At 38.3% G+C, this 25,499-nt stretch overlaps 1 protein-coding gene across 6 annotated transcripts in view; it reads right to left on the reverse strand.

Annotated features, from left to right (window-relative positions):
* Window positions 1–2,074: 2,074 nt before the first annotated feature.
* The window catches only part of MCTP2 (multiple C2 and transmembrane domain containing 2), a 233,829-nt gene continuing 210,404 nt past the window's right edge, over window positions 2,075–25,499 (reverse strand). For all 6 annotated transcript variants that reach the window (XM_047794408.1, XM_047794405.1, XM_047794409.1 and 3 more), the window contains 3 exons: window positions 12,951–13,060; window positions 5,900–5,997; window positions 2,075–3,695 (listed from right to left, as the gene is read on the reverse strand). In XM_047794408.1, coding sequence (XP_047650364.1) covers window positions 3,627–3,695; window positions 5,900–5,997; window positions 12,951–13,060 — 277 coding nt within the window. In that variant the 3' untranslated portion in view covers window positions 2,075–3,626. The remainder of the gene's footprint in view (window positions 3,696–5,899; window positions 5,998–12,950; window positions 13,061–25,499) is intronic.

The following is a 25,499-nucleotide window of genomic DNA, read 5'->3' on the forward strand; positions in this document are numbered from 1 at the left end:
AACTTCCATATGCCACAGGTGTGGCCCTAAAAAGCAATAAGTAAATAAATAAATAAATAAATAAATAAATAAAATTTAAAAATTAAAACTGGGCTCCTACAGTTCTTCGCCAGCTGCTCTTACAATTCTCTTTCTTGCTAAAAGGCAATACCTTCTTCCTAGACGCAGAGACAAGACGAAGAGCCATCCTTGATTCTCCTCTCCTTCACCCCACAGTAAAGCAACTGTTAAGTCCTGCTCACTTTAATCTCCTAACCATTTGTCAATTTCACTTATATATTTTTCTTTTTCTGGTGCCCTTATTTCAGCATCCAGGCTGCCAGCATCTTATCAGAAAGTCCTACAATCAGATCTTCTCTGGATATTTATAATTGCTAGACTACCCACTGCAGCCAGAATGCGCCTTTAAAAAGTTGAATCTGAGAATGTCATGCTACTGCTTGAAAAATATCTATTTAATGTCTGGCTCTACCAAGGGAATGCAGTCTGGTTTGTACAGGTATATCATCAGTGTGCAAGGTATGTTTGTTAAATGATAACTATGAAAAAGAATAAAAAATTGTACCACCTACAAAAAACATCTTTTCCTTTGACATATAGGTAAGAATTTCTCCAAATATAAGACCTTATTTAATTTTAAAGTTTATAATTAACATGGCCAGTGCTTATAAATAAAACACACCATACAAGCTATACATTTAATGCAAGAAATTATTTCCTTGGGTAGACCACACTAATTTATCCAGCTCAGCCCTCTGTTATGAGAATCACACATGAAAGGCCAGAGAAAGAAAAGTTCTCTATGACCTGGTCAAGTAATCATGCATTTTCTGAGTGTCTATTAGGTGCCCGATAGGATGGGCTATCCAGAAGAAGAAAGCAGCAGTTAAGTCCTCTGGTAACTATGAGCTATGACAGAATATGGCAGATGCCAGCAAGATACATAAGATGTGGGGTTACAGAAGGGAAGGGTGGAATCCAATCCAGCCAAGGAACTAAGAAAGCCTATGTAGACAGGAGACTTTTGAAAGTTTTGAAGGAGAGTAGAATTAATCTGGACAGAAACTGGAGAGAAAGTACGTCAGGTGAAAGGAAGAGTCCTAGGAAAGATCAACTTGGCATCATGTAATTGGCACCATTACCTTGACTTGTGAGAAGTTACAGAGGCCTCAGCTTGGGTGGTGGTGATCAGAAATGGACAAGATAACTTTCCACACTCGATCTACTAGATTTTATGAGATAGGAGTGGGGGAAAAAAGCATGAGGGACAAATGAATGCCAAGGGCCCCCCAGCCCATAAAATGCCTGTGCCAATAAGGGAAATAAAGCTAGAAGGAGACTGTAGGGTTAGGGGTCTCGAACACACAAAGGGAGAGAGATAATGCTGAATTTCTGTCTGACCTGCTGAAGTAGAGATGCCTGTAAAACATCCAGGCATGGCTGGAAATAAGATTGTGAGGTTTGAGAAGAGATTCAGACTTCAACATTCCTACTAAATTATTTTTAATTATCACACCATGAAACCATAACCTATAAATTTTCTCTAAAGCATCCCCTAATCTCTCACACAAGTTTCTGATGACTTGCGTGCATCTTAACATTTCACTTGCAGATAACATTCATTTTTAACATCCCATGCCTACTTAATCAATTAACAGTTATTTTCCATATACTGTTTATTAAAGGTCAATTCTGATCTGCTCTTGCATCCCAGCTGCTGTTTGGGTCCTAAACTTAACGGTGAAAATTCCAGTTGGACTAGAGAGGCAATAAGTCTAACTAATGATGCCTTCTTGTCGGGCGAATTATTTCATTTTGAAATTCTATAGCAAAAGAGCAACAATAAAGTATTGGTTCCATTTTTAAATAAATAAGGGGTTATTTTGCTGCTGAAAGTTTTCATTCAAATGACTGATCAGATCTCACGAGTCTGTTTAAAAATGTCTGACTTGGGTCGTTACAAAATGACATACTATGATAAACTAGATGGTAGTTGAGAGTGAGACAATGAGGCATTGTTTACACAGAAGATTGAGTAACTGGTTTAACAAAAGAGGTTCTTGGGTATCTATTGTATGTACAACTCAGAGATTTACTGGAGCTTTTATAATTTCTGCAAGGTTCTTTTTCAGCCAGCTTCATTAACTTGAAGTAAATCAAATCATGCAGAAATCTGGCTCAGCCAGAAAGCAACCCAGGAAGATAGAATATGAAGAAAAACAGACACAGGATGATAAGGTTTAGAATCTTTGGCATTTTTCATAAACATTTTGTTTGAAGATTATTAAATTACAACTGAGAAGGGAAAAAAAACATAGTAAAACTATTAAATCAGACCTCTTTACCTCAACTTTTCCTTACAATACACACACACAAATATATATTTTATATATATATATATATATATATATAACTGCACATACAAAGTATGTGTCAACAAAAGTCTTTACAATTTAAATATTATTTGAAAAAGATATTTGCATACATTTTATATATGCACAAAAATTGGCATTTTTTTTTTACTTGGGGGGGAATAACTGTGAAATGATAAAGTCTATAGGAATCAGATACATTCAAAGGAGGACTTCCGGATGGTACTTTTATAGGAATGGGGTTCTGAGATATATTTTTATTATGTGTAGCTTATTTTGCTCGGGAACAAAAGATCAATTTGGACTGCTACAGCAGATTTACTTCCTTAAAAATGCAAGCAAATGAAGGCATTATGACAATCAGATAAGCAGCCACATACATTAGTCCCTTGCTCCTCAGCCCTTTTTTTAAATACTTTCAGAATTCATTCATTCATCCCCCTCCCCCTCTTTCTTAAACTACAAACAGAGATCTTTCATTTGGGAAAAGAGCAAAAAGTCAAGTCAGAAGTAATGGCAACCAAATCCTTTCATGAAATCTTTACTTTTTGGATGGCCGATTCCCTTGAGCCATTCCTGGGGCATCCACTGCCAGCAATGGACAACGATGTAGGCTGGCATCCAGCACCCAGCAGCTTACTGACATTTTACACGTAGGTCTTTCGTAGTCTCAGTTGAAAGATCCCCAAAGAACTGGGCTAATCCTGGTAATTATTTTAAAAAATCTATTTATAATATACATTCTTTGGGTAGATGGTGGCTATCAAAGACTTGTGAACTCAGAGAAAAAAACTGACTCGTGAAGAGTCATCTGAAAGGAGCGGGGGTGGGGGTGCACTGGGGCATGGAACTAACTGAATCTTAACGAGAGGTGTGAAAACAAGTTCAAAGTCATGCTTGAATCCAAGTGGACTCCTGGCTGTTTTCAAGGAGGATGCTCAGACCCAGGGAAGCCTTCCTTGCTTTATCTCCCATTTGAGAAGAGATGTTAGTCTTTTGAGAAGGGATGCTAGTCTTTCACAGTCTCCGGATGGTTTCTTTTTGCTGGGTTGACTCGAGATGCAACCAGGATGCCCGTGCACATGGATGTGCACACGTGTGTGCATCTGTGAGGTGAAGAAGGGGGGAATACAGAGAGGGTTCCACTCGGCACATGTTTTAGAACGACAGCACAGATACCACGCAACGAGAGGGGACACTGGTCTAATCAACCCAACATGGAATCGGGTGCTGGCGGCCAAAGTCGCGTGTGTCCTAGAGCGCACTGCGCTTCTTCCGAAGGGGGCTCTGGCTGCTGCAGGGCTTCAGTTCCGCGTACTGCACCTGTGAAAACAAACAGACGTGATGCTGGCGGTTAGGTAACCCTAGCTCACCGCAGTGTGTTAATGGCTCCCCAAGGACAAACCAAGGCAAAGGAAGGAAGGTTCAAAGGTAATGAATCATTTTCTAAACACAGGAACATGGAGGGATTAATTGCAGGAAGGATTTGAGAAGTCATGCATCATTTCTTGAAACCAAAATATTAAAAGCAGATTTTTCTAATGAGATGCATGGGTTTCTTACCTGCTCTCAGGCATTGCTGGATGATTTCAGTTCTGTGTGTGCCCGTTTTCAACCAGAAATAAGCTTAATAATGGCCTCTTGGGAATGTTTATCTTAGTATATGATACAGCTACTTACTAGGAATTATTCATTTTAAAAAATATCTAAAATCTTGGGGAAAGAAAATCTCTGCAAATGATACACATTTCTTCTGCCAGAGAAGGAAAAAATGTTGAAATTGATACTGGCCCAGACTAATATAGATTTCTCTCAAAAATGAATTTCATTTACAATGTAATGGCTAAAACATCTGTGACAAATATGAGCACTTGGGGAGTCCCCAGAGGCAAACTGTCTATTGTGTTATTAAAAAGTGCTCTTGGAGATACATGGAAGATTTTACCAGCTTACTGTAAGTCTTCCTCAAATGTTCTTATGTGCTTTTGTTGTATCCCTCTGTATTCATGCCAATTCCAGCTGGATGACCTCACCAAGGCCTGGTGTCCCAACTGTGCCCAGACAATCCTTAGTTGGGCTTGAGTGGCATTTCCACTCTTCAAGGATGCAGGCACAAACTCACATTGCGACTCAAGTGATGGCACGTTGCAATCACATTACTTTGGTGTGTGGGCTTGGATAGGCTGCTGGTGGAAGGGCTTTCTTTAAAGTATCGTATTACAGACCACATGTGCTCACTATTCTAAGTATTTGTGCCAAACTCCCCGAGGAGATCCTACGCCATCACGTGAGCTGAACTATACTTGGTGGAAAGCAGATACGTGAAAAAAGCATGCTTTTCTTAAGAATGTTTTGTGAAGGTCCCCTGGGGGAGCAGGGGGTGACATTCCTGTCATCTTCAATGCAAAACAAACAGAGGCAAAGTTGCTAATTTTATAATTGTGCAATGCAATGGTAATGAGTAAATTCATCTTTACAGAATGCATTTTAATAGATAATTATATCATACAATGAAGGTTAAAAGGAAAAAGCATCACAAAGTCTATTTTAGTCTCTAGAACTTGGAATAAAGGGGAAAGAAACTCCAAGGCCTTTCAGCCCTCCATTTCTGCCATCTACCCAGAGCTGCCAGGGAACAAAGTACGGGACAGTGGCCTAAAGATGAAATCGATATTTGATTTGGGATTGTCTCAGATAATACAAGATTATGGCTTTGATCATCCTGATGGTTTTTCACACCATGGTCTCCCTGTCTACCTATTCTAGGATTTTCTTCTCCACTAGAGAAATCGTTGCTTGCCTCCCCTCCTCGGGATTTACAGAGACCTGATCCGCAGGGGGCTGAGTTAGGCTGCTCTACAGACTCTCTGGTATTGTTGCCTTGGTTAATCTCTATGTATCCACAGAAACAGGACACTGCTGGACTAAGTGACCATTACCTGTGAATAATACTCGCTGATTGATCTCAAATAATTTCACGCCATCTCTGCCTCTAGGTACACTAGAGTAAGCGGGGGCTTTGCCCTCAGCATGTCTAAGTCTTCAGAGGGAAAGGGTTAGAAGGGAGCCCTAGGAGATAATCATGGTGAACAAGAATAAAAAGAATAATCCTCTTGTCCCTACTTCCCGTAAAATGCCTGCCATCCGGAAGAGGAGGAAAATAAGCAAGCCCCCTGTCCCTGCTCAGGATCTCACATTTTCCTGCTCACCCGCTCGCTGAGCCCATCTTATCCTCTTTAGGGAGGTGAGCCTTCAGAAAAGGGACCCACATCACTGCACTACAGCCTCCCAGTATGAGTTCCAGATCGTTCTTAAGTAGCTCTTTTTCAGGACAATTTTCTCCAATTATCTCACGCTTTGGACAAAGGTTTTCTTGCCAAATCCCTGAAAGCCAGGCCTCTTTAAGGATTTGTTGATTCCTGATCTCAATTACTCACACAAGCAGGGCCCTGTGCTCCCATTGGCTCTGGGACTGGCCAGGCTTCAGGGCTGGGGCCCCGCTGTGGTGGTGCCCATTCATTGCATACCTTTTGAACATCAGATGGTACCCTGGAGAGGAAGTCGAGTAGCTCATTATTGTCGATGGCATAGGGATTTCGAAGCTTCTTCGTAAATTTATTTATGCCTGAAAAATAGAAATACCAGATATCTTTGTCTGTCTCCCAGTCTGTCTATCTATCTGTCTATCTACTTCTAAAAAACTCACCTGACTGGGGGAGGGCGAGGTGTTCACAAGAACAAATTAGTGTGAAAACAATGACTGGACCTCAAGTCATGCACACGCTGCTGTCATGTGGAATCATTCACAAACGTCTTTTCTTGGAGGAAGGACGGGGGGGACAGTTGGAGAGGGGCTCTGCCTTCTTCAGCTGTGAAAATCCCATTACAATCCCAGCAGCGGGGCAGCAGAAACACACACGAAATCTGCAGAGCTCATTGGTGTTTTGGAGGATGCTGATTAACGGCCTCCTCTGCTAGGAAAACGAATGTCCCAGATGGGAAAAGGCCTTCATTAGCCCAAACAAGTCTCTGCTTGGGATCTCTGGACCCAATGCAGCAGTGGGAGGTGGAGGGCGGGAGTTGTTTTTTTGTTGTTAAAAAGAACCCGCAGAAATCTATCTCTCTCCCCCCCCCCAACTCATTTTCACAGGTTTCTCTTCTCTCACTGCAGAACAGAACTTGACATGTTGATTGTACTTTGATGCTGCAGGAAACTGTGAAAAGTTATTATTGGAAAATTATCTTACTATGGTTGCTAACTTAATTTAGGGACCGAGGCACGAGGCACAGGGCGTAGGATGGTAGGCCATAGAATTGGCGCTGATTTAGGACAATGGTAATTGCGGGGGGGGGGGGGTGTCATTTAAGTTGTCCTTGGTGGCAGCACCTTGGGCTCGTGGGCATGTCCAGGATGAGTTCTCCCCATGGTTTCCTCTTCAGAGGAAGGTGCTACTCTGCCAGCTTTTGTCTCCAACTCTGCTTCTCGGAACTCCTTGGAGGTGGGTTCGCCTGCCTTTTCACCAAATGTCAACCCCTTTTTATGCTAAGTTTTCGAAGGCGACCTTCCAAAGTCTTGCCACAGAGTGCTTGTTTAATAAGGACCATATCTGCCATCTGTGTCAATTCCCACGATGCTGGAGGAATGCTCACCTTACTTGTATCCTGACTAGCTCTTGTTCTGAAGTCAAGGCAACATTTCACTGTTTGATGGTCCATAGTGCACAAAAGGTGGGATGTTTTTCTCTTCTTTTATTGAATACTATTTTGCTTTCATCTAAGAACTGGACTTCCCCTGTGGCATTACATCTGACCCAGGCCAACCTCCAAGTCCTTTCTTTGGAGAGGGTCAGATTTACATCTGCTTTGCAAATGGGAGCCGGCCAGGTCCCTAAATCAATGGCTTGCTGACCGGGCTGGGGAAGACCTCGTGCAAATAATCCCCTTTCTGTCAAGTCAAAACCACACTTTGCCTTTCCTCCCTCCACCCCCACAGCCAGCTTCATGTTTCTAGCTAAAATTTCCCCCAGTGTTCCTTTAAACTAAAATACTCTCACTGTGTTATTCTAAAGACATTAATTGTAGCATGGGCTTTTCTGGCAAAAGAAAACAGACAAGGCAAAATGATGAAGGCAGACAAAGACGTATTGAGAAAAGATATATCTTCTATTGTTAATTATATATAGTGTGCGCATCTGGAGTCTTTACAATGCACAGCAAGGCAGGGATAATATCAGAGCTGATCAAAACACTGCATTCTTAGTCACTGAGAAGATTATAAACCTGCACAGTAGCTGAAATGCACCAATAAGGGCAGGATAAGTCCACAATGCACTCCGACAGTCTGTTTGAAAAACTTCATTAGAATAAAAATTATAAGGAACTTAGACTGTGTGCCTCAAAAGCACACCTTACTTTTTTAAGGTGTCATAGGCTCAAATGTCAGTAATTCCATCATGTTATCTACTGTATGAAACTAGACATCAACAGTGGATCACAGATTCCTTGGTCATCTTTAAAGGGAAAGAGGGCAAGAACAAGGGTTTGGGAACAGGAATAGCTGGTTTCTAGTTCTGGCTTCACTATGTATTATTAGCTGTGTAGTTTCAGGCAAATTACTTTTTGTTTTTTTTGTTTGGTCTTTTTGCCGTTTCTTGGGCTGCTCCGCAGCATATGGAGGTTCCCAGGCTAGGGGTCGAATCAGAGCTGTAGCCACCGGCCTACGCCAGAGCCACAGCAACACGGGATCTGAGCCGCGTCTGCGACCTACACCACAGCTCACGGCAATGCCAGATCCTTAACCCACTGAGCGAGGCCAGGGATTGAACCTGCAACCTTGTGGTTCATAGTCGGATTCGTTAACCACTGAGCGATGGGAACTCCTAGGCAAATTACTTAACCTCCCTGTGCCTTGGATTTCTTATATTAAAATTTGAGGAGTTCCTGTCGTGGCACAGTGGTTAATGAATCCGACTAGGAACCATGAGGTTGCGGGTTCGGTCCCTGCCCTTGCTCAGTGGGTTAACGATCCGGCGTTGCCGTGAGCTATGGTGTAGGTTGCAGACGCGGCTCGGATCCCGCGTTGCTGTGGCTCTGGCGTAGGCCGGTGGCTACAGCTCCGATTCGCCCCCTAGCCTGGGAACCTCCATATGCCACAGGAGCGGCCCAAAGAAATAGCAAAAAGACAAAAAAAAAATTTGAATAATAAAGACTTGTCCTATATAGTTCCTTAGGTTGGTGGGAGAAATCATATTGGAGGATATAGGCAAATCTACAATTTGAAATTCTACAACAATGAAGGGGGCTACCATCATTACTGTAGATGCCAATAAACCAAGAAAACAAAAGAGGTGGTGATGGAAGAATCTTTATATTGGTAGGCATGTGATAACACATCTATTCTGGAAACTGTGGCTTTCTCCAGTAGCATGCTAGATGCACCTTTATGTTTTTTAACCTAAACAATACAGATGGAGGATATCTGCTGTGAATTTTAGTTTTCTTTTAAACCAAAAAAAGAAAAAGAGAAAAACGTAGGATTTAAATACCAAGGGATTAACATTTGGGAAAGACCATTTAATGATCAAAGACTGAATAACAGATCAGTGGATTGGAATGAGTTCTCTGGAAAAAAATTTTTTAAATCACTTGGAGATAGGAAATGAAAAAATTATACAGCTGCTTTGGACAGATGGTCATTAGGGAATAACCACTTAAAACTGAATTATATGGAGTTCCCATTGTGGCAAAGCAGAAACAAATCTGACTAGTATCCATGAGGTTGTGGGTTCGATCCCTGGCCTTGTTCAGTAGGTTAAGGATCCAGCCTTGCCATGAGCTGTGTGGATCCCATGTTGCTGTGGCGTAGGCTGGCAGCTGTAACACTGATTTGACCCCTAGCCTAGGAACTTCCATATACTGCAGGTGTGGCCCTAAAAGGAAAAAACAAAACAAAACAAAACAAAAATTTAATTATAACATTACATGAGTGACTGGCATATAGCCCTGACTACAACACATTGGTGGGGGTGGGGAAGGTGGGGAGGAAGGTCCTCTCTTGCTCCTGTATCAAACATTAAGTGTCTTCCTTGTAAGATACAGTGGGCTATTGAATGGAGATACAAAGTTAAATAAGTGATCATTTCTTTCAAGAAGCTCCAAATCTGGCTTGGTGAGTTTATATCTACCTGGGAAACCAGACGTGGCTCAGATCAGAAATGAAAAGCTGTAATTAGAGCATCTGTGATGAAGAACAGGATGGAATGAATATGGGAAACCTCTCAAAAGGGACAGAAAACCCACGTGAGATTTAATTATAAAAGGTGCCTAGTCTTCCAGAAACACATACAACAAATAAACGACCAAAATTCAGTATAGATAATTTCCTAAACAAAATTCCAGACATCCTTCCTAAACAATTTCTAACTTTATTTTCAAAAATTACACTTCCAAATAAGAGAGGTGGGAGTCCTTGATGTGGCACAGTGGAAATGAATCTGACTAGGAACCATGAGGTTGCAGGTTCAATCCCTGGCCTTGCTCAGTGGGTTAAGGATCCAGCCTTGCCATGAGCTGTGGTGTAGGTCGCAGACATGGCTTGGATCTGGCATTGCTGTGGCTGTGGTGTAGGCTTGCAGCTGTAGCTCCGACTTGACCCCTAGCCTAGCAAACTCCACATGACGTGGGTGTGGCCCTAAAAAGACGAGAAAAAAAAAAGAGAGAGAGAGAGAGAGGTGGCAGGCTCAAAAAAATGCCATCTATATATAGATCACAGGTAATAAACTTACAGACTCATCCACTCATAAAATATTTTCAAGTATTCATTAAAGTTCTATTACGTATATGTTACTGCACTACACCAGGAATTATATGGTTAAAGAAGAAAGAAAGTGTCTTACCCTTTAAAACCTTACAATGAAGTTGGTGAGTCAAGGAATATTCCCCATGGCCATCATGAAATTAGGCAGTTTTCATAGGCTTATGTTAAAGAATTGTGGTACTTCCTTAACAAATGTTCATACAAAAATGTTATTTAAATGTAAAAAATAGGGAAATACAGAACATAGAGTTAAATAATTTTGTTCCAAAAAGTTAAAAACACTGAACACAAAATTTAAGTATCTTATTCACCACTTTTACGATTCTATGAAAATGAGTAAGTAACTTAGAGTAAGAGATAATCTTCTGAGCCTTAATAAGGTTAAAAGAAACACTAGAAATTTAAAATGGATAAAGTTATCTTCTTCCACATGATAAATTCTCTGCCAAGAATACAATCTTGTAAGAGATGTGCAAAGGAAAGCCCTGGGTCTGTGCTAGCTACAAACCAACTTGCCTTGGAAAAGAATACGTCTTAATAGAATGGCAGAATGTCGTCCATGATGATATGGCAAGTTTTACATGATGAGAAGAGGCAACAGATCATGCGATGGTCATGGCTTTTGACTACATTATGGTAAGAATGTATACAGGTATGTGTAACTTGGTCACCTTGCTGTACACTAGAAAATTAATAGAACACTGTAAACCAGCTATAATGGAAAAAATAAAAATCATTATGAAAATACAACGCCCTCCCCCCAAAAAAACTATAAACCTCTGTCTAGAACATAAAACTAAAGAACCAGACACAGAATATAAAGCTCAGTGGGTTACTTTTTGCCCAGGAGAATATCATAAACTCCATGCTATTTCATAATTTCAGACATAAGCTAAACAATAAACAGAACAATGTCTCATTAAGTATATGCAAAAAGTTGGGTTGAAAAGCTGCCAAGAACTTGGAAGTTAAGACGAGAAGTTTGACTTGGGGTAAACTGAAAGAGGGATTGGAATCCCAAAATTGATACTCAAAGGAAGAAATACAGTATAGTCTTCTTTATGGAGGGTGAAATGCGGAAAAACAAATCAAGTATGTACCAGAATGATGAAGAAATCACAGGCAATAGTGTCTAGCCATCTGACCACAGCATTGACTTACACCAACTTAAAAATGAACAAAGCACTAGACAAAAGGTGGTAATTTTGAATCAGGTTCTTGGTAGGACCAGACAGTAGTTTTAACATCTGTGTTTTAAATATGATCGGTAAATGGACTGAGAAACTAATGCTTATGAAAAACAAGAAAGAATGAGATTATTCAGTCTTTTCAGATAACATTCAGTACATGAATATTCAGGGAAATGCTTTTATAAAATACATATTCCTTCTTTACCAGTGGCCCCCTGAAAGTTCCATGTTCTCTTTCTTGAAGGTCAAATATGGCCCTATGTGCTAAAATTGCAAAACACAACAAAGAAACAAAAGTATGGATATGAGAAGACTTTCTCCAAGAGTGAGAATCACCAAGTATTACAATGGACCCCTGAAGAGGGAGCTAGAATATCTTTTCCTTTTCTTGAGCTTGATAGGAAGGTTGAGAGACTTTACATAATAGGATTTTTGCCTCCTGGTCAAAATAGATAATGAACGGATTATGCTTTCTCAAAGTCATTCTATTTCTGCAATGTTATGAGCTCACCTATCTTTTCCATGACTTTTGCGGCTTGGCCTTCTCTGTCAGCAGGGTTAGTCTCTGTTAGTTCTCTCTGGAAAGGGCCTACATTTAACGGTTTTAGAAATATTGTAACTCCCCCACCACCCATGCATTTGAAGGTTCTTAGCTTTTGCTTAAAGATGAACACACACAACACAGTCACTTAAATTTGTAAATTCTCTGAATCTCAGCACCTGAAGATCCCAAGAAGTGACTGTGGTTCAGAGCTCAGCTACAGTCATAGGAGACGAGCAACAGAAAACCAGGAGTGACAGCTTCTTCCAGGGAAGAGCTGATTACTTCTCCAATTAATTTACTGCAATGCACTCTCCTTATATCAACCCAGAGCCCACCCAGCAACAGACACAAGTATTCACAAAGCTGCCTGTAATTTTTCCAATGGCTAGCCTGAGTAGTAAATCAAGTCCTGAAATTTATTTCCAGTTTGCCATTTTTGTTTCTACTTTTTGAAAGCAGTGCTGAACTTTATATAGGCTCACCATTTCCCCTGGTAAATAATAGCTTCCTTTCCCTTCGGGCACTGGTTAGGTAGTAACGGAGTGCCCCTCCCTTTTACCTCACTGCTTCTAGATTTAAGTAGTGGGTTATTTTTTTTTCCTTCCAGGGGAGATGAAGTGTCAGGGGCAGCCTAGCAGTGGCTAGATCTGCTCTTACATAATATAAAGGGCAAGATGCAGGTGTTTGCTCACTGTTTAAATAACAGTGTTTCCTGAAAGTTCCTGGGCCACAGCAGTATATTATTCAAGAGTATTTACAACTACGTAAGCCCAAGGGGAAAGCGCATGCACAATCACATTTTTATTTGATTGCAATTATGCAAGAGGCCTATAAATATCCATGCTGATCGTTCATGCAACTGGCCTTTTCAGGGAGGTCCTGGAAGTTTTTGTTCCCAAAATGCTTTTCTTAATCTCATGTTTAATTGCCAACAAGAGCACATTTAAAGTTTATAGCTGCACTTTAAAAATGAGTAATTGGTTCTTACCTGGAATTGATTGCTAGCAAAAGGACCATGCCAAACTTACCCCAGATTAAAATGATGTACCGGAGTGGAATGAAATACAAAGTGATGGTGGCCACTGCCAGTATCAAACAGGCCAGGAATGAAAGGAATGGGACCGTCCAGTTAAATGTGCTGTGGACAAACCACATAAATGTCATTTTCTCTGATGCTCGAGAACAGCTGTATATTTATTTTGCCATGTTTATCTCTTAGTTACACAAATGAAAAAGGTCTACTGGAAAAGTTTCTTTGAAAAACCTGGAGAGAAAAGCCTGCCAAACCAATTGGGCCCTGGAAAGACATTCTTGAGGGGAAGGTCACAAGCCCAGCTGCCATTCAGCTTGTCAGAATCTTGGTGACTTTGCCTTTCCTGGAACTGACAGTTCTTAAGAGAAGACTTTGGCTCTCAAAAGTGATCAAGAACAGCAGTATTATCCTGCCGGCTCCACACATGCAGATCTTCAAAACTATAGGTGAATTAGGTTGTTTCAAAGTCAATATTGCTCTCTCAGTTAACACATGGTTGTCAGTAAATATTTAGAAAAGAGAGGATATCATTACACTACTTCAGTGCTTTAGTGTTTTTCTAATAACTAATATTGAAAATTTCCGGACTCATTTACTCAAGAAGTTAATAATGCCCTGAAATGGACGGAAGAGCATCTAGCGATAAAACATCACACCGTCAACCCATAGATGATGTAGGTCATGTTGGCACATATTATGTCCATGAGGCTTTAGCTCCTTTTGTTTTATCTATTGCCTGCTTTGATTTGAGATCTAGACCATGGGATGTGGGACTGAATGTACAGGGGAAATTCTTGCACAATCCTAGAAAATGATCATTAAATCCAAGGCCCTGACAAGAGCTCATGGGTGCCTAGAGTATTTCTTCTTCCTGGCCTCATCTTCACTTACATGTTTGTCTAGCAACCTTCTGCCTTGTGCTAGGAAAACAAAGAGATAAAAGACTTATTCCCACAGTATTTTTTTGGGGGGTGGGGGAGGGCTGGAGGTGTTGGGGAATTTTGGGGAGCAGCTTATAACAGTTATTAGGCACTTAGGATGTGCCATTCTCCTAAGATTTTAAAAATATATTTAGACTCTAAAGCTCACAATAATTCTTCCAAGTAAGGATTATCCCCCTGATGAGCAACTTGAGGCTGAGAGAGTTTGTTCAATTTGTGTAAATAATCACAACTCCATCAAAAATATAAGAGGAATCCATTTATACCTCATCCTCTTGTTAAACTTGTTATTAACATTTTTAATCTTTGCCTATGAAGAGATACAGTATTATACACATGTGTGATTTAATGTCTGACTCCTTTAAATTATGAGCAAATTTGAACACATTTTAATACAATTGTTGGTCATTTTAATTTGTTTCTCAGTGATATCCAGCTTCTTTACTTGCCAGGAGCAACTACTTAGGAAAGTGCTTAAGAAAACTGATTTATAAGCAAATTGACATGGGTTTGAGTTCAGGCTCTTAAAAAAGCTGAGAAACTACAGGAAAGTGTTTTAATCAATCTGAACAATAATTTCTTCTCTACATGATCTGCAATAATAACTATAACATAGTTTTGCTAGAATCAAATAGGAACTTGAATTTGAAATAGTCAGCTCAATGAGGTCCTACTGTAGAACACAGGGAATTATACTCAATCTCTTGGGATAGAATATGATGGAGGATAATATGAGAAAAAGAATGTGCATATATGTACGACTAGGTCACTATGCTGAAGAGCAGAAATTGACACAACATTGTAAATCAACTATACATCAATTAAAAAAAAGAAAAATCAAATTAATGCCAGAGATAGTATGGAAAAAATAAAACAGCTTGATATCTAGCACATTGTAAAAGCGCAAAAAAAAAAAAAAAAGGAAAGAAGTTACTATTTGTCTATTTTACTTAAAGCTGCTATGCTTGACTTTCTCCTCAAATAAACTTTCCTTGTATACTCAAGAAATCAGTCCTTTGTCATAGTTATTGCAAACATTTTCCCAGGTTTTTTTTTTTTTTTTTGTCTTTTAAAAATTTTGCTTATAAATGTTTAAAGATAAAAATTATATATTTTACATGAACAAATTCATCATCTTTTTTCCATGTTGATTTCTAGACTTGGTATTGCTTGTAAAAGACTTCCCTTAGGTCAAGTGACTTGACATCAAGAATGTGAATAATCTATTTCCCCTACCCCCTTATTATACTGTTTACTATGTTATTCTAAATTTCTACATATATTTAGGCCCATTCCTGACTACTCTCTTCCACAGTAGAACTTGTAATAAAACTTTTTAGCAGACAACTTCATAACATTTGTGAAAATATTTTGGACTCCACAATTGTCTGAGTTACGCCACAGCAAGAAATTTAACCTGCAAATATCTTTGCACAAGGATGCAGCCTACCTGAATGGCTGAGGCAGTGGTTTATGGTAGTTAAAAAAGGAAATAGCCTCAGTGTCATTAGTGAGACAATATCTAAATAAAATAAATAGCTAAATAAAATAAATATCTAAAATATCTAAATACAGAGGGAAAACAAAATAGGTTTACCTCTGCAATAAATATGGCTTTGAAAAACAATGAGAATATGAAAAGAACACCCACACAAATACCTCTGCCCTCAACACAGAGGCTAAAAGCTAGATACAGTGACAAACTAAGTTGTAGAAATACATAAGTGTACACACACACACACACACACACACACACACACTCTGAGAAAAGCTCTGAAGGATATACTCCAAACTGTGAATAATAGCTCAATATGACGAGGAAAGAGGGAAGTGGGAGCTATAGAGAATAATGGGGAGTTTTCTGTTTGATTACTTTTATAATGGATGTATATCATACTTACAATAAAAACATAAAATCAGTAAATTAAAACTGAAATAAACAATTAAAAACAAATATAAAACTCTGTGCCCTGCTTTTATTGTTATTGATTTCTATAGCATAGACATAGTAAGGGTCAGGTCCTGGAAACAAATCCACAGCTAGGTAGCAATGAACCTATCTTTTTTCCATTCTGGCATAGTAATAATTATTTATTAACCTAGTGGCTTACAATTTAATAATAATTCTGTCCCAATTTTCACATGCTATGTGACCCTAAGCAAAATACTCTACTTCTCTGTGCTTTACTTTTCCCATCTGTAAAGTGGGAATAATAACTGTACCTACTTTATAGAGATGCTGAAGGGATTCAATGAATTAATAAATATAAACCCTTTAAGAACAATTTCTGGCACCTAGTAATTATTCAGTAAGTGTTAGCTGGCCTCATTTTTCTTGTTGTTATTGCACAAAAGTAACATGAATATGAAAAAAACTAATTCTATCAGGCAGCATGTTGAAGATAATAAAAGCTATGGGAAATGCATGAATTACTTTTTACAAAGAAATATATATTATGATTCCTTTGATAAAAATAGCAAATCTGCCTTTTTAAAAAAGTTAAATAATAGATAAACAATTTTTTAAAACTTTTTTAAGAAAAGAGAAAGCCACCACTAGGCTGACATAAAAATAAGAAAACATTGGAGTGTAAAATACAATGTATTGCAAGAAATCTGGAGGGTCCCAACCTTCAAAGTCAATTTCACTTGAATAATTTCTGCCACCTATTGAAATTATGAACTTCTGTCTGTTGTTTGCATAAGGGGCAGAAGATAAAACCGAGGGCCTCCACAAAGAAAGATTAAAACAGAAGAACACTACATAAAACTTACATATTCAGTGTAAGGATGAAATGAGACAGACAGACGGAAAGGCAGAGAAAAAGAGAGTGGGAAAGGAAGGAAGGAACAGAGGGCAAATCCACTACATAGAAGTGGATGCAAAGAACCCTCTGTGTGTTGTGATGCTAGCGCTGTGTAGAGTAATTTATCACCTGAGTTTATGCTACTTTAAAAAGCCTCAGCAAAAATTTTAATTTAAAGATCCCAGGTTGAGTCACCCCAAGGTGATTTGAGCAGTAATCCTCTCTAGGGAAATGCACTATCAACCTCAATATCTGAGTATGCTACACACACGCATATGCACTTATGTACACACACTCAAGGAATATGAGTTCCTAATTAAAAGTGCAAAATATAAATGGATACACAGCATCATGAGTGAGAGCCAGCAGAAGTAACAGCAAAATCTAAAAATATTTCAAATACTGAAAGCAAACAAAATATATGAAATAATAATGTTTAATAAGTTAAAAATCATCACACAGAAGCCTAAAAATATGGTCAAGGAAGAAATGATGAAAAGTGACCAAGAAGATTGGAAAGCAAAGCAAGTAGAACTTTAAAAAAATATACAGTGATCAAAGTTAAAACTCTCATCTATAGATTAAACAGGATTTTAAGCAGCAGAGGAAATAAAGTAGTGCAAGATAATCTAAAGAAGATACTTAAAAAGCATCACGAAAAGCAAAAAGATAGAAAATATCAAAGAAAAGAGGCATGGAACATAGATAGAAAGGGTTCTTGAATTGAATAGGAAGATGATAAAAGTAACAATATTAGACTATGGTTAAGTCATCCTGTAAACTCTAGGGTAACAATGAAAAACAGTGGCAAAGGTGTTTACATATAGAGGAAAACAAGAAAATTACAGAAAATAATGGAAAAAACAAAGCAAGGACAAAAAAACAAAAAAAAAAACAAAACCCACACAATAAAAAACCACAGATTTAAGTCTAAGTATTATCAGTAACTACATTAAATTTGGTTGGACTACATGCTACATTTAAGAGACAATGACTATCAAAGAAAAAAAAGTGTGTGTCAGAATCAAGAATGATCTCTAAAACACATACAGGTTTAAAGAAAATGATGGAGAAGTTATATTATAAAGAAACCATGAAAAGGAAGGGGATATAGCCATATTAATTAAGCAAGACCTTAAGGATATTTATTTATTTATTTATTTATTTATTGGATTTTCAGGGCCTCACACTCGTGGCATGTGGAGGTTCCCAGGAGCTAGGGGTCCAATCGGAGCTACAGCTGCTGGCCTCCACCACAGCCGCAGCAATGCCAGATCCAAGCCACATCTGCAACCTATACCACGGCTCTCATTAACGCTGGATCCTTAACCCACTGAGCTAGGCCAGGGATCGAACCCTCATTCTCATGGATCCTAGTTGGGTTTGTTAACCACTGAGCCAAGACTGGAAGTCCTAGGACAATTTTTTAGTTATTTGTTTATCCCTTAGAGATAAACAGGTCACTCTCTACTGATCAATGATCCAATTCACCAGGAAAATATAACACTTTTAACAGGTACAGAACAAATAACATGACTTCAGAATATAGAAAGCAAAACTTGATCAAACTACAAAGAGAAGCAAGCAAATCCACAACCATAGTGGAAGGTATTAATACACATCATTAACACAAGAAGATAAGCAAAAATAAAAATCAGTGTGAATATAAAATATTTGAACAAAATCAACAAATTTAATCAATGAATATATATGTGAATAACATAATACACTCAATAATCTTTTCAAGCTGATATGAAAAATTTATAAAAGTTGGTCATTTGCTGGGTCTATATTTCTGACCATAAAACAATTAAGTTAGAAACCAAGGAACAAAAAGATAACTTGAAATTTTTCATATTCTTGGAAATTAAGCAATATACTTCTTGGCAAGGAAGAAATCAAAATAGAAATTAGAAAAAAAGTTTTCACTAAATGTGAATGATGATGAAAATATCAGTGCCAAATGTTTGGCATGAAGCTAAGCATTTAGGAAACTGTGGTACTTTTAATGTTTATGTTAAGAAAACAGAAAGCCTGCAAATAAATGATCTAGTTATCCATCTTAAAGAGTTGGAGTAAAAACAGTAAATTAGTCTCAAAGAAAGTAGAAGGAAGAAAGTAATAAAGATAAGAGTAGTAATTAATGGAAAAGAAAACAGACAACAGGGAAGAATAACAAAGGCAAATGATGGTTCTTTCTAAAGGCTAATATAATTGATAAATGCCCATCAAGAATAAAGAAGGGAAAATAATTAATTTTAAACATATAAAAGTAGACAATTTGATAGATCCTACTGACATCAAAGACTAAGATGTGTTTATAAACAATGTTATGTCATAAGTAGATGATTTAAAAGAAATGGACAAACTCCTACAAAGTGACAACTTAAAGAAACAAATATGAGAAGACACAGAATGGCTGAACAGATCTATATATATTACAGAAACTGAATACTTAAATTCTTCCCTGAAAGAAAATTCCAGGCCTGGATTCTTTACTGGAAAATTCTATAAAATCTTAAGAGAAGTAATGATACCAGCCTGACACAAACTCTTCCAGATAATGATAAAGAGAGAACACTACCCACCAGTTGCACGAGTCTAGAATAACCTTCACTCCATCAGGAATTTTTAAGAACAGACAATTATAGATTAGATATCATGGATGATCGTAGCTGCAAAAGTCCTCAGCCAAAAAAATTGTAGATAACATACAGGTACGTATAAAGAGACTGGATAGCATGGTGAAGCTGAGTTTATTCCAGAAATGGAACATTGGGTTAATATTTGAAAATCAATCATAACAGTACACCACATTAACAAAAAAAGGAGAAAACCAAACCACCACATGCACATGGTCATCTCAACGGATGCAGAAACATTGTTTTGATGAAACTCAAGCCACATTCCCTGTAAACACTCTTAGGAAACTAGGAATAAAAGGGAAATTTCTTAAACTGATAAATCATCTTTAAAGCGTCTATAGACAACATAATCCATAAGGGTGAAATGTTGAACTTCTTCCCTGAGATCGTAGATGAGAGGAATGTTCACCATCATCAACTCTGTTCAACATTATACTGGAGCTACTTAGCCGGGAAAGTAAAGCAAGGAAACAAAGTAACACATGTAGCCGGGAAAGTAAAGCAAGGAAACAAAGTAACACATGTAGCTGGGAAAGTAAAGCAAGGAAACAAAGTAACACATGTAAGGACTGAGAAATAAGAAAGAAAAACTTTATTCCTAGATGATAACATCTATGTAATACAATATCCAGAATGATCATCTTCATATAAAAATTGAGATAACTAAGTTGATCAAAGTTAATAGATACAAAGTCAACGTAGGAAAACTAATTTCACTTTTATGTCCCAGTAGCAAACAGGTGGCAAATGAAATCTGAAACAAAAATACCATTTAACGGAGCATAAAACAAATCAAGTATTTTAGAATATATCTCACAAGGATGTGTCAGATTTTTTTTTTTTCCTTTTTATGGCTGCACCTGCAGCATATGGAAGTTCCCAGGCTAGGGCTTGAATAGGAGCTGCAGCTACAGGTCTATGCCACAGCAATGCCAGATCCGAGCCACATCTGCAACCTACACTGCAGCTTGTGGAAATGCTAGAGCCTTAATCCACTGAGCAAAGCTGCATCCTCACAGACACCATGTTGGGTTCTTAACCAATTAAGCCACAATGGGATCTCCCACGTCAGATTTCTATACATAAAACTCTAAAGTAATACTGAGATAAAGAAGATCTTAACAGATGAAGGAATATATTACACTCATATGTTAGAAAACTTAAATTTTATCAAGATGTCAATTTTCCTCCAATTAATGCAATACTTAAAAAAATCTCAGTGGTTGTCTCCCTGTGTGTAAATGTGTGTCCTGTATATTTATATGTTGAATGCTAAAAATAGAGATGTGTGCATTTTGCACACAGATGTTTGCACACACACTTGCAAACACCCTGTCAGATCTGCCCTCCCAACAGCCAAGTCAGTTAATTCATGAATTTTTCCCTCAACCCACAATTTTAGGGGGAAAATGTTTAAATGTTTTAGTTTTTGAAAAAAGCTTTAGACACAGAGGAAGGTCAAAGGAATTTGCCAAAAATAATATTAATAGTTAATATTTTTAAGTGAGTACTACATGGCATCTACTTGTTTAAACTCTTTATAGGCACCAAATCTAATTCTTCCAGAAATGTTATGGAGTAGGAATTATTATTCCCATTCTACAGATGAGAACTCTCAAGTCATAACCGTAAATAGTTGGCTCTAAATCACTTATTCCCAGTATACGTGGTAGAACTGGAATCTCAATTCAGAGATTTGCCTCAAGAGCCCACACTCACTGCTGGTATAGTAGACACTTCTGAAAATGTAAAAAGGTGAACTTTTTCTCATTTAATCCACTAACACATCCTAAGAATCTTTCACAAAGTTTCAAAACAAAAACCAGAAATGACTGTGACCACATCCAGTAAGGTGGGCACAGCTCCATCCGAGAGTTCCTCTCCCAACTGGGTGCCCCACTAGTTGATCTTTGTGTCAAAAGAATCATTATTTTCCTCAGTTCTTAGGCATGGGCAAATGAAGTCCTCTGACTCTTCTATGCATGGAAACAGAAACAAGGGTCATAAAATCCTGCAGACTAGTCTTTCGTGATGTACCCTACATGATGCTTTCCTTCACATGTGCATAGTTTTCATCCCAATTTGCGACCTCTCTCCTTGCAAATGGCCTTCTGTCCTTACCTTGGTCATTCTGCCTTCATTCTCTGTCCCTTTCAACATCTCACTCTTAGATTAAACACACAATCCATCCACCCATCATGCCCTATGTCCTCATCATCATTCAAACTTCACTCATCCTGTTTTCTCATCTTCCCTGCTTAGTATTTTTCAGCATCATTTCACAGTCAAAGAAGTTCTTCTCCCTAGGAATGTACCTCCTAAGACTTACTCTGGAACAAACCAACTTTTGACTCTCTCTTTTGTCCTAGGTCTACCAGAATCTCATTATCTCCTGTGTGGAGGTTTCCCTAACCACTCAAGGACACAAGCATTGGAGCCGCCACTCCATAATGATAGAACATAAAATAAACATCACTCTTCTGACCCATCCTGCCTGCTGCCTGGGATGATATAAATGCTACCTGTTAAGCAAATGTTAGCCTGATGTATGTACAGATTTGAAATCAGTACACAACTAGAGAAGGTAATTAGAGAATATAGAGAAAAGAAAATACCATTCACTCCATGTAAATGCAAAACCATCAGGGTCTTCCCTGTCAGTAACGGGGAATTCTTGCTCTGAGAGATTTATGTAAGCCTATTTATTTGCTAGTTGTCAAAAGCTGGGTAAAAGCCTTCCTGGTCCTTAAGCCCTGAATTACAATGGAATTCCAACAGAGTTACACATGATGTTGTATTTGAATGCCCAGCAGGAACTTTAAGGTCACTGTACTAATGAATGGCCAAAGAATTAATAGGAGTTTAGACTCATGCGCCTTCCTGTGTTGCAGCTGGATACAACAGTGCTCTGTTCATGGCTGAAAATACGTCTCAGACATGGCCACCGCAGCTGGGCACAGCTGCCGTCAAAAGCACTGTAGAGTTGGGTGCCTGTTTAAATCACTCTGCCCTCTTCTCATCAGACACATTTCCTTTACCATCATCAACTGCACAAGAGCCACATTTGTCTACAAGAGACATTTAAGCACGGAGACAGTTTTACCACAGGACGTGGCCTTCCTTCCCCAGTCTTGCCCCCGCTCTACATCCTCTTATCTTCTTGGCTGCCAGTACATTCTTCACTCAGTTTTTTTCATTGCCTTTTCCCATCTATTCAGGACCCTGCATGACTTGCCTCATCTCCAGGCACTGCCGGACCATCTCCAAAGGGACAGACATACTACTCACCCCCTTCCCCATCTCCCTGTATCAGGCAACACCTTGGGCTTTAAGGCTTTGCACAAAGGCATTAACCTACTAAAGCTCCCATTCATCACTGCTAGATCCAGCTAGCTCTTCCAATTCTCAGAGATGCTGATAAGTTGTTGCTTCTTCAGAATTTTCCTCTGTCTCTCTCTTTCCTAGATCTTTCCTGGGATATGAAACCTTCCCTAGCATCCTCTCTAACCTCTCTACTGAGTATCAATGCTATTCTAATTGTCTTATTAGTGTTGGAAGGCAGATCCTCAGGGAGAGGGAAGTGGGGAGGGGCAAGACAGGGGTAAGGGATTAAAAGGTACAAACTACTATGTATAAAATAAATAAGTTACAAGGATATATTTTATACCACAGCAAATATATCCAATATTTTATAGTAACTTTAAATGTAGTATAATTTATAAGAATTTTGTATTACTATGTTGTACACTTGAAACTAATATACTATTGTAAATCAACTATACCATAATCAAAAATGAGTTAAAAATAAAGATAAAAAGGAGTTCCAGTTGTGGCGCAATGGAAATGAATCTGACTAGTAACCATGAGGTTGCGGGTTCGATCCCTGGCCTTGCTCAGTGGGTTAAGGATCTGGCTTTGCCAAGAACTGTGGTGTAGGTCTCAGATGTAATTCAGATCCTGTGTGGCTGTGGCTGTGGCATAGGCCTGCAGCTGTAGCTCCAATTAGATCCCTAGCCTGGGTACCTCCATATGCCACAGGTGCAGGCCTAAAAAGCAAATAGATAGATAGATAGACAGACAGACAGACAGACAGACAGACAGACAAAAACCCAATGAAAACAGAAATAAATTCCCAGAGGATAATGACATTGTAAAGTGAAGAGGGCAGGTTCAAATCCAAGCTCCGTGGCTTACTAGTTGAGCTTCGTATTCTACCATTCTGTGCTTCAGTTTCCTCTTCTGTAAAAGAGGAACACTACTAATCGTTACTCTGTAGGGTTGTTGGAATCATTTAATCCATTTCCCTTGAGTACCTTCTTAAAGAAGTTGCTGCGTGTAAAAGCCTTAGAAGAGCACATGATATTTACTTGATGTTTCTATTATCATTGTTAGTATGGAAGCATTTCTCATTCTTAAACCAAGTCAGTGCTTGAAACTCAAACACTGATTGCTGAGTGAGTGAATGAAGAACTATATTGCCCTCTTCATCATTTCATTATTTTTTACCGTCACTCAGGTTTTTGCTAAACAATTTTGAGGGTACATTAAAAAATCATTTTTACAATTTACATGAAACACAGAGAAATTAAAAGCAAACAGACATCAATATATGGAATCAAAACCCCTACTGCTCCTAAGTTTTTTTTAAGACATTGTTTATGGGAATAACATGTAAATTTAGTAAAAACTCACTAAATTTGTTTATAGATGACTTTTAACCTATTTTTTAAGCAAGACAAATGTATTTTCTATATGAATATTAAATGGACATTCAAAGGCAGTTTCATATAGTAAGGGACTGAGAAAGATCAGTAACCACAGAAAATTCCATATCAGCTATTTATATTTCCAGATGTTAATCATCACTTATTGATTTCCCTGCATCCTGACAGACAAAATTTCATTTGGCTTTTAGTACTAATTATAATCTCTTCCTTATCCATGTAATTTACAAATACTAGGTTTTCTATTTAAAGAAACTAGAATGGCCAATAAAATAAGAAAAAAAGTATTAATCTTTAGAAAGAACAATGTGGCTGACATAATTCGGGATTTAAAGGGGGAACGAAATACGATTACAATTCAAAGGAAAAAAAAACAACCCGCTCTGTTCAATGGTGTCAGATGACGACCAAGTTACACAGAGTTCACCATGTACAAAACAAAACAAACAAACAAACAAAAACATAGAAAAAGTCTTTTTCAATTGAGACTCACTTAGAGAATTTAACCCTTATGCCCCAAGGCAGAGGGATGGCAAGATATGGGGGATGGCAAGACAGATCTAGCATGCCACCTGCTTTTGTAAGTAAAGTTTTATTGGAATAATATCACATCCATTCATTTACATATCAACTATGACTGCTTTTACACTTGAGAGCTGAGTAATTGTGACAAAGACCACTGAGTCCACAAAGCTGAAAACATTTACTCTTGGTCCCTTTACAGAGAAAGTCCATTGACCCCTGTCCTAAGGTGTACATGCTTGTGATGAGTTAACGTCACATCTTTGTGTCTGTGATGTGACACTAGTTATGTACCATTCTTTGGGGAATAGAGAAAAAGTTTAACTCAAGGCATTTACTGTATTCTGTGGTTCAGATGAAAAAGGCTCCTTTAGAGCACATTTGCTTCCATTTTTGTTTCTGTTATAGGGTAAACTATTAAAAATTTTTATTACATTCAAGTTACAATGTTTTGTCAATTTCAGTTGTATAGAAAAGTGACCTAGTCATACACACACACACACACATACACACACACACACATATAAATGCATTCTTTTTCTCATATTATCTTTCATCATGGTCTATCCCAAGTGATTAGATATAGTTCCCTGTGCTGTACAATAAGACCTCATTGTTTATCCATTCTAAATGAAATAGTTTGGATAAACTATTTTTTAATCTATAGTTATCACTTAAACCAGAATATTTTTGAGAATGAAAAAAGGCATTATTAATACTTATGCTATGACAACTGGTGGAAACTGGGCAACAAGGTCACCCTGTGAAAATGACGAGCCCAAGGAACAAACAAGTTGAAAGAACAAACCAACCAAAGTTAAAAGGCCCAAGACTGTTGCTTTTGTTTTTTGGTTTTTGTATTTTCTGATCTTACCCTCTCTAAGACATCCCACCCTCCACCCTTG

Source organism: Phacochoerus africanus, chromosome 9 (assembly GCF_016906955.1).
Source record: "Phacochoerus africanus isolate WHEZ1 chromosome 9, ROS_Pafr_v1, whole genome shotgun sequence".
In the NCBI taxonomy this organism is placed as follows: Eukaryota; Metazoa; Chordata; class Mammalia; order Artiodactyla; family Suidae; genus Phacochoerus; species Phacochoerus africanus.